The 18,627-nt window shown below is 36.5% G+C and overlaps 1 protein-coding gene across 3 annotated transcripts in view; it reads right to left on the reverse strand.

Moving 5' to 3' along the window:
- Window positions 1–18,627, reverse strand: part of LOC106546928 (kalirin) — a 95,861-nt gene that overhangs the window by 54,177 nt on the left and 23,057 nt on the right. Inside the window, exons 2-9 of one of the 3 annotated variants that reach the window (XM_087711751.1) lie at window positions 15,503–15,780; window positions 13,990–14,094; window positions 10,196–10,291; window positions 8,899–9,032; window positions 7,720–7,786; window positions 7,265–7,368; window positions 2,584–2,653; window positions 1,535–1,621 (exon numbers count right to left, since the gene is read on the reverse strand). In XM_087711751.1, coding sequence (XP_087567877.1) covers window positions 1,535–1,621; window positions 2,584–2,653; window positions 7,265–7,368; window positions 7,720–7,786; window positions 8,899–9,032; window positions 10,196–10,291; window positions 13,990–14,094; window positions 15,503–15,780 — 941 coding nt within the window. The remainder of the gene's footprint in view (window positions 1–1,534; window positions 1,622–2,583; window positions 2,654–7,264; window positions 7,369–7,719; window positions 7,787–8,898; window positions 9,033–10,195; window positions 10,292–13,989; window positions 14,095–15,502; window positions 15,781–18,627) is intronic. The other 2 variants (XM_087711757.1, XM_087711765.1) reach the window with 2 other exon arrangements.

Genomic DNA, 18,627 nt, shown 5'->3' on the forward strand with positions numbered 1-18,627 from the left:
ACCTGTTTGCACATGACTAGTTGCCAAGTGCCCTATGATCAGATGATAACTATTTACCATCTTCTCTGCAGACTTACCCAGAAATTCAATGCAGAAGCTGGCAGGGAAGGCTGCTAGCTGCTGTTGCCTGCTTTGGGAGGCAGCTTTTTCAGCCACCAACCCCCAGACACAAGAGGGAGCTGAAATCCAAGTAGAGAATGGAGAAGTAGCACAGTAAAAAGTGCCTCAGGCAGTTGAGGAACATCCTAGAACAATGATGGCAAACCTTTTCAGCATCGAGTACCCAAACTGGAGCACACACGCTGAAGCCCCAGAAACTTAAAGACCAGCTGGCTTGTGCACATATGCGTGCTGGCCACCTCATATTCTAGTTTCAGGCGCATGCATGTGCGCCTGGCAGCTGGTCTTCATGTGTGCGGGAGCGCAGGAAACCCAAAGACCAGGTGGCCAACATGCATATTTGCACCGGCCAGCTGGTCTTTGGGTTTCTGGAGTGCCAGCATGCATGAAGATCAGCTGGCCGGCATACTTGTGCACTCCGGAAACCAGAAGAGCAGCTGGTGATGGCACACATGCCCAGAGAGGGCTCTGCCTGCCACTTCTGGCACGCCTGCCATAGGTTCGCCATCACAGTCCTAGGAAGTCTCATGAATATTACGTGCAAGTGTCTCTCTTCACTCAGAGCTGAAAAGTCTACTTAGATTTTTGGCAGGGTGGATTTTCAATTCCTCAGCAGAACCTTGCCATGGTTTCCCCCACCCCGCCAAGGGATCAATTGGAGCTCCAACTACTTAAAGACCCATGAGATTACTCAACATCTGCAACCAGGAGTGCCAAGATTGTGATTGTTGAGCAAAGCAGCCACATGAGATCTCACTTAATGACCACTTTACTCAATGACTGAGGTTCCATCCCAACTGTGATCGTAAGTCAAGGACTACCTATACTAACAAGTAGCGTACAATTATTCAGAAAATACTGGATGCCTTTTCTACATACGTTTATGTAATCAGTCATGAATCTGCTTCAAAATAATGTAAAATGTAATGTAATGATGTAAAATGAATGGCTTATTTGATGTATTTGTAAGAAACTTAACCTTGCTTTTTACTAAAAGCAATGCCAAATCATCAGCACTACTTGTCATTCAGAGCATGATATAACTTGAAAAATAACCTTAACTTGTAAGTAAAACTGAAACCAGGAATCCAGTTTCTATATTAAAGTTTTAGGAAACATTTTAATTAGATCAAAAATTAGAAACTAGTTAATACTCAGGAATTACTCCCCTACATTCCTTACTCACTCATTCTCAACTTTTGCCAGCTAAAAAGTCAAGTATTACAAATATCCACTGCTAAATATGAGGAAGCGTTTATTGAAAAAGCAAAACAACACAAGAGCAAAACCAACAGCCCAAGGAGGGAAAACTTGCTGATGCAGATCCATGGATATGTACATGAAAATAGAAGAAGGAAGAAGAAATCAGGAAATCATATCCGAGCTGCAGCCCAGAATAGGCATCCAAACATACCTCAAAGTATGTACCACATTCAGCTACAATATATTCTGATTTTGGCTTGTTTTGACAGTATACCACGTACATGTGTAATCGCCTCTCCTATAAAAAGTGAAATAAACAGCTCTCTTAGAATTAGTTGATGTTACAACTTTCACAGCTATTGGGCAGAGCAGAAAAATGAATGCAATCATGCACCTGCACATTTTTTCCTGCCTGCTAATCTAATCAAGAAATGATGGGAGAGCCTTAAAATACTAAAGAAAACAAAAGAACAAAATATTAGTTTATATACATAACAAGCTGGGGAAAGCATTCAGGTGGGGTCACTAACCAAAGCCACCTTGTTTTAAAGTGTTTCAATCTGAATCTATTCCTCCCCCCACCCCCCACCCCAGAGGTTGGATTGAATCTCAGGGGGGGGGGGAATAGAATGATATCCATCATTCCAATCCCATGGGGAAGAATAGAACAATACCATGATTGATGGCACTGAAAGTCACTGTGAGATTAAGAAGGACTGAGAGAATTGGATTATCTCTGTTTCTCCAAATGTGTCCATGCTCTTCTTGGTTTGAACTCTGATTGCTATCAATTCAGATAACCTTTTTCAGGATAGATTCTGGAATGTATAAATTGAAGGTATATGTTCTGTTTTTATGCATCTATACTACATTAGATTTTTTCCTCCTTAAACACCAGTATCCCGAACACAATGACAAGGCTATATAGCTAGGAAGAAAAACCTAAACATTATGTATAATTATTTTAGTCTAGGAGGATTGTAAGTTAAATGTCCAACACTCATTTTTAACCATTTTGTTTAAATGGTAAGAAAATGCTAAGCAAACATAGTATTTTTGTATTATGACTGAAATTAAACATGCTTATATCTAGAAAATAAAAAATGTATGAAAGCGTGTATTTTTTAACATGGAAAATCCGAATGGCATGACCTAGAATATGTAATTCTTATTTGATATCTTTGAAAAATGATGCTGTAAACTGAGCAAATATGAAAGGCATTTAATTTCTTTTTAAGAAAAGTCTAACTTGTAACTCACATGTTTGATGAAGAGCTGTGCTAAACGGTCATGTTCCTGAAGGCACTTTTCCAGTTCAGCCAGAAAAAAGCTGCAATATAAAATAGGTAAACTATGCTCAAAATCTCTCTTTTCCCTCTTTTCTAGTATGCCCCATTAACCCATTGTATAATTTTATAATTGGGAAAAAACGATGTTACATTAGTTATCTCTGAAAACTTAGTCTGTTATTTTGCTAATGTTCAGATAATTTTTCTAATATTATGCATGTGAGTGTACAATAAATGGCTATCTGGATGCACCCCAAATATCACTCCCAATAATAATATTCTTACTATGTTTATCTTTAACTCAATTTGGGCAGTTAATTCTATGGGGAGGATCTAAATAAATGTATAGAAATTATAACTTGACTTTCATTATGATTTTGCTATTAACAAGTAGAATATTAATTTTTCTTGTGTGGAAGAAGCATTTATAAGACAAGTTTCTTTTACAAATTAAAACAGTTAAGTAAGAGAAGGAATGTAGCAAAATGTTTTGATAAAATATTTCTTATTACTGGTATAAGGCCATTTAATTTATGTATGTATGTATGTATGTATGTATGTATGTATGTATGTATGTATGTAAGTATGTATGAATGTATGTATGTATATATGTGTATCAGTGGTGGGTTTCAAAATTTTTAGAACCTCTTCTGTAGGTGTGGCTTGCTTTATGGGAGTGGCTTGCTGGCCATGTGACCGGGTGGGAGTGGCTTGCCAGCCATGTGACAGAGTGGGAGTGGCTTGGCAGTTATGTGACTGGGTGGACGTGGCCAACTTGTAAAATGTGGTGAAACTCACTTAACAACGTTCTTGCTTAGCAACCAAAATGTTGGCTCAAAAACTCTGGCATTTGAACCACGCAATTCTTAAAGCTGTCAAGTTACAAGACCCTTGAACCCCTATCCCTTTAGAAAAAAAAAACCCAGGGGTCTTCATACTAGGCAGACATCTTAGCCATTAGGCCACAGGCTCTTATCCGTTATCAGCAAAGCCAGGGTGAAAGGTATTTATTAGATACAAGGTTCAAATCCCAGTAAGGGTATGGCTAGCTGATGAGAGCTAAATAGCTTGAAATAGATCTATTATTTATTTATCAGCACAAATACAACACACACACACACACACTATTTATTTATTTATTTATTTATTTATTTATTTATTTATTTATTTATTTATTTATTTATTTATTTATTTATAGTTACAACCCCCGGTATGCCCAAATATGGGAGGAAGTTCACTACTTCCATTCTCTGTCCATCGGCTCATCACAAGAGACCATCCAGACAGAAACCCAATATTTTTACTGTTGCCTTTGTTACATTTGTGTTGTATTTGTGCTGATAAATAAATAAAGGGAGACTACTATAGATCTATTTCAAGCTATTTAGCTCTCATCAGCTAGCCATTACCCTTACTGGGATTAGAATATATATATATATAATGTATTAACAGATATGTATCTGTTAAAATTTATCCATATTCTGTTGCTCAAAGTGTTTGGATTAAATCAGACCTTCCTAATAATGATAACAATGCTTCCTAATAAAGCGCCTAATCTTGCTACCTCAAGAAGTCCTAAATCAGTCCTAGCTACTTTAGGTTATGAAATAAATCTCAGTAATGAATTTCTCTCCTTCTTACTTTTCATGATACTGTTTCTTTTCCTAATAATATTATTATTACTGAGTACAGGCAATCCTCAGGTTACAGGTACTTGTTTAGCAAGCCCTTAAAGTGATGACAGTGCTGAACAAATGGTATGTATACTCTGAAGCACCTTCCTGTGGCCCCATTAGTCCTCTGTAGCGTGGCACGACAAAACCGCGGTCCACTAAAGCGCGCCCGATTAAACGGCGTCGCTGACGTCATCAGCAGCGCGACAACAGCGACCGCGGAGAAAAAAGGGCGCTTTAAAAAGCGCTTTGAAAGCAAGCCGATTCAAGTTAAGGTAAGGGTTAGGTTTAGGGTTAGGTTTAGGTTTAGGTTTAGGGTTAGGGTTAGGGTTAGGTTAAGGGTTAGGTTTAGGGTTAGGTTAAGGGTTAGGTTTAGTTTTAGGGGGGTTAGGTTTAGGTTTAGGGGTTAATTTTAGCTTTAGCGTTCACAGCGTGCTTTTTTCGTCGCGCTGTGATGACATCAGGTACGCGGTTTCGTTGAGCGCGCTTTAGTCGAACGCGGTTTTGTGGTGGAACCCCTCTGTAGTGCCAATGCACAGCCCCCGCTGTGAACCACGCAGAGGCCCCACCTGCCCACTCATACTCTAGCATGGCCCATGGCACCCCCCCAACCCGTCAGAGAACCCTCCTTGTCTGGGAATCCTATCACTTCCTGCTTAATGACCTGCTCAGATCTGAGGTCATGACAGCTACTGGGATTGCCAAAATTACTGTTGCATAGCAATGTGGTCATGTGATGTCATGCTTTACAACCACACCGTTAATGATGGAAATTATGATCCCGAGCCAAGGACCACCTTATGTTCTAGGAATATCTTATATTCCTAGAACAACCACTTTCAAATATACACAGCTCATTCCTTTTTAATTTTTGTTTGATTTCTTAATTACATATTATGCTTACTAAATTATTAAAAAATATGGTAAAATAACTATAGCAAAGCTGTGTTCTTTCAAGGTAATGATAACCACATATAATTCTAGCAAAAAGGCCAAACAGAAAAAGGCGCTGCAGTTTACAAACTCCTCTCCCTTAAATCCCAATTTTAATTCTCTGTCTTTTCTGTTAGTACTCTCATATAAATTGTAACCTCATCTGAATGTTGCATTTACTTACAAATATCACTCTACTCACATTTCAGACAGTTGTCATGCCAACAATTAATTCCAACTGGCAGTCCTTAATGTCTTAAAATAAATATTGTTTAAAAATGCAAAATCCTATTGATCCTTACATGACACAGTTTTAAATAACAGAAAGGGCCAGGATTATAATTCCAGCGACAAAAGAACAGTAAATACCATACAATAGCAGCCCTTGTTTTAAAAAAATATGTCATAATCTTCTTCAGCTAATGCCAACAGCTAAAGAAGAATCGGGGCAGTTCTGGAACAATGTTTTCCTTGTATGTTAGTTACGGTAACCAGATAAAGAGTTGCAGAAAGATGAACTAATTCTACAGTACTGTAAAACTACATTGACAGAATACATAAAGATGAATCTTACAAAAATATACAAAAGTTATCATTAAAAATAAAATAAAAATCTAAATATTTAAAATATACAAAACGTATGGAGAGAATAAAGATCAATGCAATGGTAGGTTGGAATGTGACTAGTAATAATGTTCTGTGAAAGCCTTATTAACTAAATCCATTATGGGTGGTAGATTTCAGTATATATGGGCTTATCTGGTTTTGATCATGACATATGGAAAACTGCCATGACTTTAGTCTGTCTGTAATGTCACACTAAAAACCATGAATTAGCAAATGAAAGGAAGAAAAAATATGTATTTCACTTGTCTGTGAAATTAACAGCAAGGGGAGGAATGTAACAGATCTGAATTCAGGTAGCCTAATCTTGAGAAATTGAATTGAAGGATACATACAAGAAAGTGGAATATTTCCTTATGATAATCACGAATGAAATGATAAAAAACATGTATCATCTAGGTTGCTGTGAAAAGCAGGAGTATATAGATTTGTGATAAGTGCATGTTATTATCTGATGAATGAAGATACTGGAAGAACTATGGGTGAATTTGGAGGGTATCTGTGCAACATTATACATGAATGCAACCCAAGGCTATAAGGTGACAGAACAGATGGAAGGGAATGAAATAAGACCAAGGAATTAATGCCAGTGATCACTTTTTGGTCAGCATCTGCTGAGAAAACACTCTCTGTGTTTCAAATACATGCTTGAAGCATAAGCCTAATTATACATATGAACAGATGGAAAAAGGAATGAAAACAAAAGCACCACTGATTTAACTGTTTACCATAAAACTGTGAAAAGAGCCGAGGTGGCGCAGTGGTTAGGGTGCAGTACTGCAGGCCACTTCAGCTGACTGATCTGCAGTTCAGCGGTTCAAATCTCACTGGCTCAAGGTTGACTCAGCCTTCCATCCTTTCGAGGTGGGTGAAATGAGGACCCAGACTGTGGGGGCAAGTTGCTGACTCAATTTGCTAAAAAATTTGTAAACCGCTTAGAGAGGGCCGAAAGCCCTATGAAGCAGTATATAAGTCTAATAAATAAATAAATAAATAAATAAATAAATAAATAAATAAATAAATAAATAAATAAATAAATAAATAAATAAATATGAATGAAGGATACAAAGGTAAGAAAGATGTTCTGAATGTAGGACAAAGCATAATTTAGTAACATCAAGAGTGAATTTTGGAGAGAAAAGCAGAATGACCATTGGAAGATGCATTTATGTCCCATGCCAAAACAAGTTCTAACAGGAAGCACAGAAAATGTGCATGCATAGAATGTCTACAGAAAGCACTTAGAAAACAGCAAAAAGAATTATGCTAATAGTGCCAGGAGTGAATCTACTTCTGGATATTTGAGTTGTATGCAAATGAGAAAAGAAAGGGAAAAGTAATGACTCTGGTCAAATCAAATGCATATAAATATAAATAAATATTGTATAATTCAACATTGTTTATAGCAGTTTATAGACTTACTCTTTGTGCCAATCGTAGATCTGGTGAATGTTTCCAAACACAATCTTGTCTTTTCCTTTCATATCTTCAGGAACACCTTTTTCTTCTATTCTTTTCATAAATCCCTTGATAAGGAAAAAATCTATATGAATGATTGAGCAATGGCAGACTGGAGTATGACCAGTAATAATGCTCATTTTTCAAGCAAACAAAATAAACTATTCATTGTAATAGTAGATTTTTATATGCAAGACATAAAGAGTCTATTTGTTCTTTTATTAATATTTTAGAGATGTGTCAAGTTTAGATGAGCATTAAGGACTTGCTGACAACTTCTTTAGATGAGTCTAAATCAGTTAGGCTTTTAAGAATATTTAGAATGGCTTACAAAAAGTCAGATTGTAATTTAAAAGTTTCCCAATATTAGCCTTTTACTGAAAAAAAGTTTATATCTAAACTAATTTATTTTAACTTACCTCCACCACAGTTCCTAAGTCCTTGACATAATCTTTTTCTGTTTGTATCAGTTCATTTAGAACAAACCTAGAATTCAAAAGAGGTGTATATAGGTTTTACAAGGCCTCTACTCCAAGCACTAACCAAAACCAAATTTAAATTAAAGTAGTGTGACTAGTTAGACAATAATGCAATTCCCATTAAGCAAGAAATTCAGAATAGTGCCAAATTTGAATATCCTCATTCTGAGAAGATGAGCTGAGAAGAAAAAAAGGCAGGGTCATAGAAGCTGGAGGAAAGCATACTTCTCTTCTACTGACTTATCTTTCTTAGTATGTAAAAATAAAGACTTAGTGAAGAACTAGGTTTAGATTGCTTCCATTGTCTTCAGCAGAAGTGATTGCTTTTGAATGTCTTATGTCTTCAGCAGGCTTTTAATAGAACCAAGGCAAGGCCAATGGCTAGAAAGCACATGCTGGCTGATGTCTACACTTTTCTTGTCGTACAGTACTTGATTATGATATTATCACTCTTACAAATGGTGGGTTCCTACTGGTTCTGCCCGGTTCTACCAAGTGGGTAGTAACTCAACCTGCCACGCACCCAAACTGGTTTTCTTGTTAGTGCCTATGTTTTTTGCTTCTGCGCATGTGCATTTTTTTAGTAGTGCGCATGCATGTCCCTGAGCGAACCAGCAGTAGCAGCAGCCGGAACTCGTCTCTGTTACAAATGTATACATTTTAGACTCCACTCAATTTTATACAAATAATTTTTTCTAGCAGAATAAAATTTGCTCTCCTCTCCACTTATGGATATAGCAAATCCATGATGAGAGCTAGTTTGGTATAATGGTTAAGGTGCTGGCTTAAAACCAGGAGACCATGAATTATAGTGCCACCTTAGTCATGAAATCTGGCTGGATGACTTTTGGATAGTCTCTCTCAGCCCAACCTACCTCGCATGGTGATTGAGGGGAAAAGAGCAATAGGAAGGAGTATTAGGAATGTTTTCTGTCTCACCTCAATTTACTTACAAAGTAACAAAAGGCAGGATAAAAATCTAAGAATAAATAAAGTTGCTCTCATTAATATGGGTTGTGGCTAGAGAGGTAGTTTCTTCCAATAGATATTTCTAAACTACTAGTGGTAGATGGCAGCAGATATAGAGTTGCAAAACAGATCAATAACAAATTAACTTACACCCTGCCTCTCATTGCTTTGGCCTTTTGTTCCTCTTCGAGGTTTCTTGAAGGAGGGGTTGAAGGTGTCACAATCTCATTCAAACATCCAGTACTATCCTTTAAGCTTCCTCGGTAGGAGCCCCCTTCCAATGTCTTAGGGAAAAAGGAGGAAAAAGACAAAAGATTAAACTAGAAATTTTAACCACTAACTAGATAACACATTTACCATATTTTTTTCAGATATTATAGATTTATAATAATTAATCATGAATAAAATATTTCAGTATTTGTTTGATGCTATAGGAAAACACTTTTCAGCATAACAGGAGTGTTGTCTGAATAGCAATTCTTCTAATTGAATGGATAATATGTTTTTCCTCCCAGGATCAGATGCCTGTATGTAAGCAGAGATTAAACTAAAGTTTCCCAGTTCCCAAAAATTACAGAAAATCGAATTAACAAGTCGAAACGTTGAGCAGAAATCTAGATACATGAAAAGGGAAGAAAGTAGAAGGCTGATATAAAATCATAGGCACAAGGTTAATTTTGCAAGGAATTAAATTAAAACAGTTATATTATAGACAGCATCAATATTGAGTTGCTGTCACTTTTCTTTCAGCTAGCTGAGTATTTGTGATGTTTAATTATTAAAAAGCGTCATGTAATACTGTTTGGTTTTAAACACAGTCCTTGGAGCTCTTTTATTCTGTTCAAGAAGGTTTGTTACTAAACATTTTAGCTAAGATTTTTGTTCTTGTTCACATTCCTCGTTTCATTGTACAGTCTTCATTTATACGTAAACTGAAGTTCTTTAATGGAAGGTGAAACATTAAAATGAACACATGGCTTCATAAATACTACCAAATATCTTTGAACCAAAGTTTCCAAAACTAACTCTATAAAGGCAAAAAAAGAAGATGATGTGACTACCATACATGAAACAATAAACATCACTTACAGCAAACATTTAAAACAACTAACATGTTTGAAAACATTTTCATAACAGCATTTCTACGCATTTTATATCAGGTCGCATTCATATTTTTTTTCACTTCAAAAAAGGTGTGATGACGAGAAAGCTGCAATCACATGCTTAGAGGCCTATCGAATAAGGCATACAATGTCCGAGTCAACATTGATCAATTTTACAAAGATGTTACCTCAGTTAATAACTAAAAGGACTACAGAACACATGTTTGGTTCAAATGTGCAGAACAAGGACAAGAAAAGCAGGGTCAGATGGCACAGAGACTAGTTGATTTTCCGTGTAGCTAGGCTATAGTTTTCTCCAGTAAATCTCAGGTGTCTACACTTACCAGCTTGCTTTTGACCAATTTTTCTATTGCACTGACAAGATCCGCAGCAGTTGGCACATCAGAGCTGGTCTGTCGAGAAGCTAGCAAAGAGGAAGACTGCAAGACACCAGTTGGCAAAGGAACAGGAGGTTAGCAGGAATGAGAAGAGGAAAGCTATTAGCAGTTTGAGGTACATACATTAGGTTTAAAGCAAGGAAAACATGGCGGGAGCATGAAGAGCTTGTGGGGGATGAGAAAGACATATACAAGGCACAGGACTCAACAACAGACTGGCAGCCCCTCCCCCAAAAATCCTGTTCTGAAGCCGCGATTAGAATTTATGCCCATGATGGTTGGAAGTTTTTTTTCTACAAAATGCAACATAAAAATACCATGGAGAACAGGTTTCTTCTTGCTTACATATTTAAAGATGTCAATAGTGTTCTTCTGAACCAGCAGATGCTAAATATGTAAAGTATTTGAGGATGGGGGGAAGAAGGAGGCTTTGCTTCTTCTAAGCCTACAGTAGATGTGTTTACTATGTTAGTTTTTATACTTAAATAGCAAAAGGAAAAGGTTGAATCAAGTATTTTTAGTCCGGTATTCTATCCTCAAAAATCTTTCTGTACTATGCACTATTGCTGAATGCTGCTAGGTATTCAATATATAATTTAAGATTAACAACAAACCAAAAGAGACTTAAGACTATTACTTCTTTTCACTGACATCTTTGAAAACGTGAGTGGGGAAGAGTGATAACAATGTCAGTTGCTACCATCTTTATTCCATTAAAACTATCAAACAAGAATCTACAAAAGAAAGCAAAACAGCTTCAGTTCATGCTATGGTTTTTGTGGGCAACATTTCAAAGAGCACTAAATTTTTTTACAATATATCCAGAACTGCTCCCCATCCATTTTCTACCTTGGGAAAATAATGTTTGAAGCAATTACTCTCCAATTCATATATTCTATTTACTTGTTCATTAGTTTTCTAGTAGTAAAATATATGGTTGCTGAATGTGTAAACATAGATTCTAAAGGTTAGTTAAATCCTGGGACATGGCTATTTTAAAAAGAAATAGAAAATATTTCTGGAGCAAGAAGAATTTATGGTACCTGAAAAGAACAACTGGGGCCTTTTACAAACTATTCATCTTCCTTTCTTGCACACACATTCACGTATACAAATTTTGGGATATCAGACTCACTTTGAAACTTCTTTAGCATGATTTAGATCTCCAGTGAAGAACTGTATATGTGGCAATGTGAGTTTCTGCTTTGAGGGTACTACTAACAAAGAGGCACATGCAGTGGGATGATTCTGACTCCTAAAATACTCGAAAGCAATATTGCAGGCTCTCAGAAATATTTTTCCCTATGGTCCAATTCTTCTATGCAAAAAGAAACTGAACGTAGTCAGAAAAACATATAATCAATCTGACAATTGTGTGACACCTAGATGTGGGTCACCTGTGTTCTTGGGGGTAGATGGCTCTTTATAAACTAATATTTACATTACAACTTAATGATCTCCATAGGTGTAGACTTCCTTGAAAGAGGAGTAAAATAATCAAAAGTTCAAGAAAACTGTAGTGAAATTAATAAGTGTGGATGAATTGGACCCAACTAGTGACAGGCAAATAACTCTCTCAATAAAATAGACTATTGTACAAGCATTAGGCAGCAGTGTCAGGTGATAGTTTGCTAAGAACTGTTGCTGAGTGATTGCTTATTTCCTAAGAATATAGCGTGCTAGGAATTTTGTCTATCTTCTCTCATTGATTCTACGTGACTGATAGGCTAACAACAAGCCATACTAAAGCAATTCCAGGTTATGAAAAAGATTACTTTTACATGGAATGTAGAAGAATTAATACTTACTAATAATAGAGCCGTGCAAGATTCAAAAGTTATCCAGAAATGCCGTACCATTTCAGATCATATGCAAGCAGAGTATTGCTACTTGTTAGAGAAGCCTATATTTTTTCAGAGTTCTAGGTCAACCAGAGTCACAGGATCTAAAATACTTGCTCCAAACAGTTTTCAAAGTGAGTGCAACCATAATGGTTAAAATATTTTCAAAGTAGAGTGGATGGCAAATCTCTTTTCCCTTGGGAAAGTAAGGACTTGTAATTTATTTTAATTCTTTGGCTGTATACAGACAGCCATGCAGAATCACCATTTGTTTTCACTACAGTTCATTCAATAAGCACTGTGACTGAATTCAAATGCTACACTAAGCCATAAACCATGTATACAAACTGCAGTGGCTGAGTGAACACAACCAATTACATTATGACTTGATGCATGATGCATGAACTCAGACATGTAATCCTTCCAAGAAAAATCCACAAAATTGACTATTCTTCAGTCTTCTGATCAGAAAGACAGTCAATACTGCTCTATTTTCTCTAATGCTTTCCCTAACCCCAAAGTTATGCAACATATCTAGATTATAAATGAAGTGCTCCAATCTTTAGCAATCCATGAAAGTACAAATTTCAAACATGAAAGCCTTTGTGGTTGATGTTTAGTACCACAGAAATATTTAATGTGCTAGCAATCAAAAGAGTTGTAAGAAGCCGAAAACAATATTGGAAAGTTCCACTCAAGAGCAAGTTCCACTCAAGAGCAAGGGGCAATTATATCATTCTCTGTAGAACATTCTGTCAAAATGACCTTCTCTAGAAGTTTATTGCTCCAGATAACGGCATGGTTATTAATTATTACCTCCTCCCAATAAAAAGTAGATTATGGTGAGAAAGAATAAGAAATTACCCTTCAGGAGAAAAAATTACATAGTCCTGCTGTTTTTCTTGCAAATCTATGGTGAATTCGACTAAATAACTTACTTTAGGATTTGTTAGAAAAGTTGCTGTAGAATTATCATGTTATTTCTCACAATGCAAGATGCCTCATGAATTACTAGATAAAGACTAAAAATGTTTTATATGAAAAATAGACCATTTTGACATATTAATAAAAAAGATGCTCAAGGGAAGAATAACACTTCTGCTAGTTGACAATCAATTCTAGATAACTGAAGTAAAAGAAAATTAATGACTAGAAGATACGAGTAATATACAAAAAGAGAATGGTGGCATCAAATTCTTAAATTATGCATGACAAGTTGGAGATGATGAGAGCTGTTGTTCAAGATCCCTTGAAGATCAATTACTATGAAATAATGGTTATCAGCTACTTTTCCTTGGATCCAAAGAGGTTCACCAAAAGTTTAAGAATTCCCACTGACAAGGTCAATAGGAGAAAATACACTGCCATGAAACAATCCTTTCCCTTTTTTGGTTGTTGTAGGGAAAAAAAACCCCCTACAACACCGTTTATGGAAGAAGATGTAATAAAATAATGCCCATAGTGAACTCAACATTTTCCCTATAATGGAATTCAGAAGAGTTTTACTGTATCCAGAATTTTCTTGGTCAGCGACTGAACTTTAATAAACCACGAAGAGGTCTGACTGCTAAGAAGTCCAAAAGTCCAAACAAAATAAAGAAAAAGCATCATTTAATACCCATCAAAAGTATGAATGTAAAAAAACCCCTCAAACTATAAATGTAGGCAGGTTAAATTATAAAGACTTAAGCAGGAAATGGACATCAATACACAAATACTGTATACTGTATAACTAAGATTTTGAAAGTAGATGGTTCAGTTCCATTTTTTTCTATGAAAACATCAACAAATAAAATAAAACCACATATAGTAAACTTGATGTTTTAGATCCTAATGGAGTCCCCCCCCCTTTCTTTTTAATAAAGTTATTCCAAGGAGAAATGTAGATTAAAGCCTTACCATCTCATCTTGTGTAGGATCATTATCAAAAATCTTCATTGGAGGAGGAAGTGGTGTATGAGATTCTTCATCTGGTTCATCTTCGCCCCATCCTTTCTTGCTCTTCTGAAAGCAAGAGAATCGTGTTTACAAAGATGTGAACAGGTTAAAGGAAATAATCTGTCCAAATAGCTGACCAAGGATGAAAAAATAACCCATAGAAAAGGAAATCAGCTTTATGTTTCATTATATGAAAATCAATTTCAATTCAGTATACTAAAATAAAATAAATGAATACATTCTTGCTTCTCCCTGACTAAGGCAACTCCCCCTACAGCCTTCTTGAGGATTGGGAGAATACCGTGGGACATAGTGATAGAAACATTAGGGAAAACAGGAAAAAAAACCAACCCCACACTGTTCTGCCATCTTCCTTCTATAACAGGGCTGTCAAACTTACAGCCCCCGGGCCGGATGCGCCACACCCTGGCCATGCCCACATCCGGTTTAGTGAAGGGGGAAAAAGTCATGATACATCATGGGACGCTATTATGATGGCGTGAGTTTAACTCTTATAGAATAGAGGTGTTCTATAAGAATCTTCTATTTGCAAAAGAGTAAGTCTCGAGTCACCCCATAATACGGAGCTTATTATAATAAGGCAACAGTGTATGTGAGAATGAATTTTCACACATTTACTTCCATTGAATAAGGGCTACCCATTGCTTCATTCAGGTAATATTCATGGCAACAAAAGGGCAACTCACTGAGTTCCTGTCATCAGTTCCCAGTCTCAGCATTGAACTGGGGTTCCCCCCCCCCCATTTACCGTGATATGCTTAAGACGGGGAAAAAACACACCACTTCAAAAATCACTACCCATGCAGTGTTCCTGCCACACTTGTAAAACAGGGCCAACTTCACATGAGGGTGGGACTGTGGTTGTTCAAGACTACTTTGAAGGTGGTGGCTAGAAAAGTAGGTGCAGGGAAGCTGCTTCTTCTCCTTTATAGCAAGGCACCATACCTCTGGAGAGAAGAAAAAGGAACACTGCTGGTAGAAAAAGCAACCTTCTGAAACATCTTTCAGAAAATTATTATTCCTACTTCAGCTTAACAAGAAAAAAAAAGAAAAGAGAATGATGGCTACTGGGGAGGTACCGCACTTTCCAGTAGTGTAAAGCAGAAGTGGGAATGGAGTTGTAGACCCCAATGCAGCAATCCAACTGGAGCTTTTCAGGTTACTAAAGTCCTTGAGACTCCTCCTCTCCCCAAGCCAGAATGGTCACATAATCATTTCTTTTGTTTTCCAAATGAAAACACCACTCCCCTATTGGACCACTTGCTTCAGATTCTTGACTATGGCTGATAGGTAAACTTGGCACTGGGACAAAAAGCGTGTGTGGATGTAGTCTAGATTAGACTGTCAATCATGTCTATTAATCAACTATTGAAAAGCAGAATAGCAGAAATGAAAATGTCAGGCTCAAGTTTGTACTCTTAAAAATAATAATAATGGCAAAGTGTACTTGTACCTCATCGGCACTGTCTCCCTGAGGCGTGGTTTCATCTCCAGGTTTGGGGGATCCTAGGTCAAAGCTCTTCCTTCCTTCACGTACTTTCTTCTGTTTTTTGATGTTGCTCTCAGCCTTCCCACTGTTCAGCCGACGTACAGGACTCGTCAGCCATTTTTTCAGGGTGTTGGTTGAACGCTTTGGACCAGGGGAGCTCTGGATGGAATTAAGGGACGTGTGGGGCTGTAAATTAGCCACAGAATCAGATTTTGCTCCATTTTCGTTGGAGGAATAGGCATCTGCCAGAACAAGAAAATAAGGATGCTAAGCAACAGTTGTCTTAGGCTTGATAATCGCTCTGAAAATAGTGCCTGCAAATTGTTGACAAGGTTAAAATTAGAAGAGTACATGCTACATCAGATCTGAATTCAATGTACTCACTTCATTTCCCATTTTTATAGATGACTCCCCTCCCCTTCAGGCTTATCTGTTTTCTACTTGAAAAACAATCTAAATTTTTATTGTCTGATACATGTGGCACCTATACATTCAGAAAAGAAGTTTTCAACAGGGGAACTATGGAGACTTCTTAAGTTCACAGTCTAAGTACTTTTCCTGCCGAAAGGAAGAAAAGCTACTTGTAACTTTGCTATCAGAACTTTGGTTTTTCTGCGAAAACGGAAGTCACTTAGGGATGATACATCTATAAACTTAACTGATTCTACCTACTCAATTTTCCTATCACTGTTATTTTCGTCCACACAAATCAGCCTTAAAACTGGCAAAAGATAAGCAACTGCTTCCACTGTGTTATCTTCTGTTTGATAAACCTCAAACTTTTTCCACTTACAAAATTCACATGACTAAGAAGGGGTGGAAACAGAAGAATCCAAACTATTATCAGACCGCAATTCTAAGATTGTTTAGTTTTCACTCCATAGATCATTTTATTTACTTCATTTGTTTTTTTCTCCTCCAGTTTACAGAAAGACCTTTATCCCTCCCTGAAAGAAGTGTTATACTTTGAAAAGTTTCAGCTACAGTATCCTTTGCCATACCACTTCAAACAGCTGGTTAAAACTAGCAGTTACTGAATTAGGCTATAAACACCAAAATAAATGCCAACATCTGAATGCCTGGCAAGCTGCTGAATTGACACCTCTGTACAATAGAACGTTGTTCATCAGGATAGGAGGCCTGCTGTAAATCAAGCTAGACTTGCAACTTGGAGAATAGCTTTTATTTGTCTCAATCTCCAGTTCTAGAGATAAACAGCTAGAATGTATAATTTCATGTATAATTTCATGATTTTATGCTCCTGAATAAAACTATTGCCTACTTCAGTTCCACAGCAAACTATGCATTTAGCTACATATTATTGGACCATGTAGTTATAAAATTATCAACTGGATCTTCCAAAAATATGACTGAAAGACAAATCCTTTACAGCTACTTATTTCTACTTTATGAGCTTTTTAAGGAACAAAAGGATTTTTTTTTAAAAGTTGAATTTACAGATATTTTCTCATATCGATTTCCTTTTAGCACATAAAACATGTGAGGTATACTTTGGAAAGGCTTACATGTCTAACATAACCTTCCACACAGCAAAAAAGAAATATGAGGAAAAGTGGAGAAGGCTGTGGTTTCAGGGACGGCAATTATTTTTATATCTATATGGTTTCTACAAATATTATATATAAAACCCTTGGACCTGGTTGAGTTAAACAATGACATTCTATGCAACGTTCTGAAAAATGGGAGTAAAGAAGTTGCCTCACTTAGTAGCTACACACAATATATTTGTGAACAATATTAGCTGATTTGCACTGTGTTTTATTCTGTTTTCACTTCATTCGCATGAAGGTACAAGAGAAGGTCATTCGGTAACTACTTTCAGAAATGTTAATAAGCCCAAAGATTCAATCAGGATCTGTTTTTGCAGCCACAAATAAATATGAATTTAAATGATACTTCTTCTATGCCTTAAAAATACTGATTGGAACTGAAATAGCAGCAACATTATATCCCAGGGCTCTAAGCGTACCAAATTTCTATTTGAGATGACTTCCTCTCAAACAGGCAAATCAAAAGCACGTTTCAGAATAAACATAGCCATATTTGTGATGTTATGAAATCCAGTCTTCAAAATAAAGAAATCCAAAGTCTGTATTAGGCTGCAGATAGTATCTGACCTACAAGCATTCGTTTAGCCACTGTTCAGATACAATGGCAATGAAAAAAGTGTCTTATGACCAATCCTCACACTTATCGTTATTGCAACATTTCCATAGTCATTTGATTGAAATTCAGGCGCTTAGCAACTGTTATGCATTTATGACAGTTGCTGCATGGAGCGTCATGTGATCACTATTTATGACCTTACCAGCCAACTAACAAAGTCAATGGGAGAAGCCAGTTTCACTTAATAACAGAGTGATTCATTTAACCACTGCAGTAATCACTTAACAACCATGACAAAAAAGGTTGTACAATTGGGTACAATTCAATTAACTATTGCCAACAGAAATTCTGGTCCCAATTGTGGTCATCGGCAAGGACTACCCATATAGACAATTTCAATGTGGAGGCTAAATATTAATATTTTTGGTTTATGCACAACACATTGAGACCAAGATGAATTTTTGCAACTAAGAAAGTTAGTAAGTTTAAAGAAAATATAACTATCTTGGAAACAGCCATCTCTCAACTATCTGTTTTAAACACAGGAATATTTATTTAATTAATCTTATTGCTTTGTTCTAGTAAATCTACATAGTGACTTTTCAAAAATATGTAAGACAATACATATGTATATGATGGAAGAACAACCGTAAACAGAAAAGTCCTCAACTTACGACCTCAATTGAGCCCAAAATTTACATTGTTAAGTGAAAAATTTGTTAAGTGAATTTGGCCCATTTTATGACTTTTCTTGCCCACATTTCTTAACTGAATCCCTGCTGTTCTTAAATTTGTAACACAGTTGTTAAGTAAACCCAGTTTCCCCACTGACTTTGCTTGTCAGAAGGTCGCAAAAGGGGCTCACATAACTTCGTGACACTGCAATTGTCATAAATGTGAATTAGTTGTTAAGCATCCGAATGTAAATAATGTGACCATGGGGATGCTGCAATGGTCATAAA

This window comes from Thamnophis sirtalis, unplaced genomic scaffold (genome assembly GCF_051295495.1).
Source record: "Thamnophis sirtalis isolate CommonGarterSnake01/CBP01778 unplaced genomic scaffold, rThaSir2_p1.2 scaffold_1, whole genome shotgun sequence".
Lineage (NCBI taxonomy): Eukaryota > Metazoa > Chordata > Lepidosauria > Squamata > Natricidae > Thamnophis > Thamnophis sirtalis.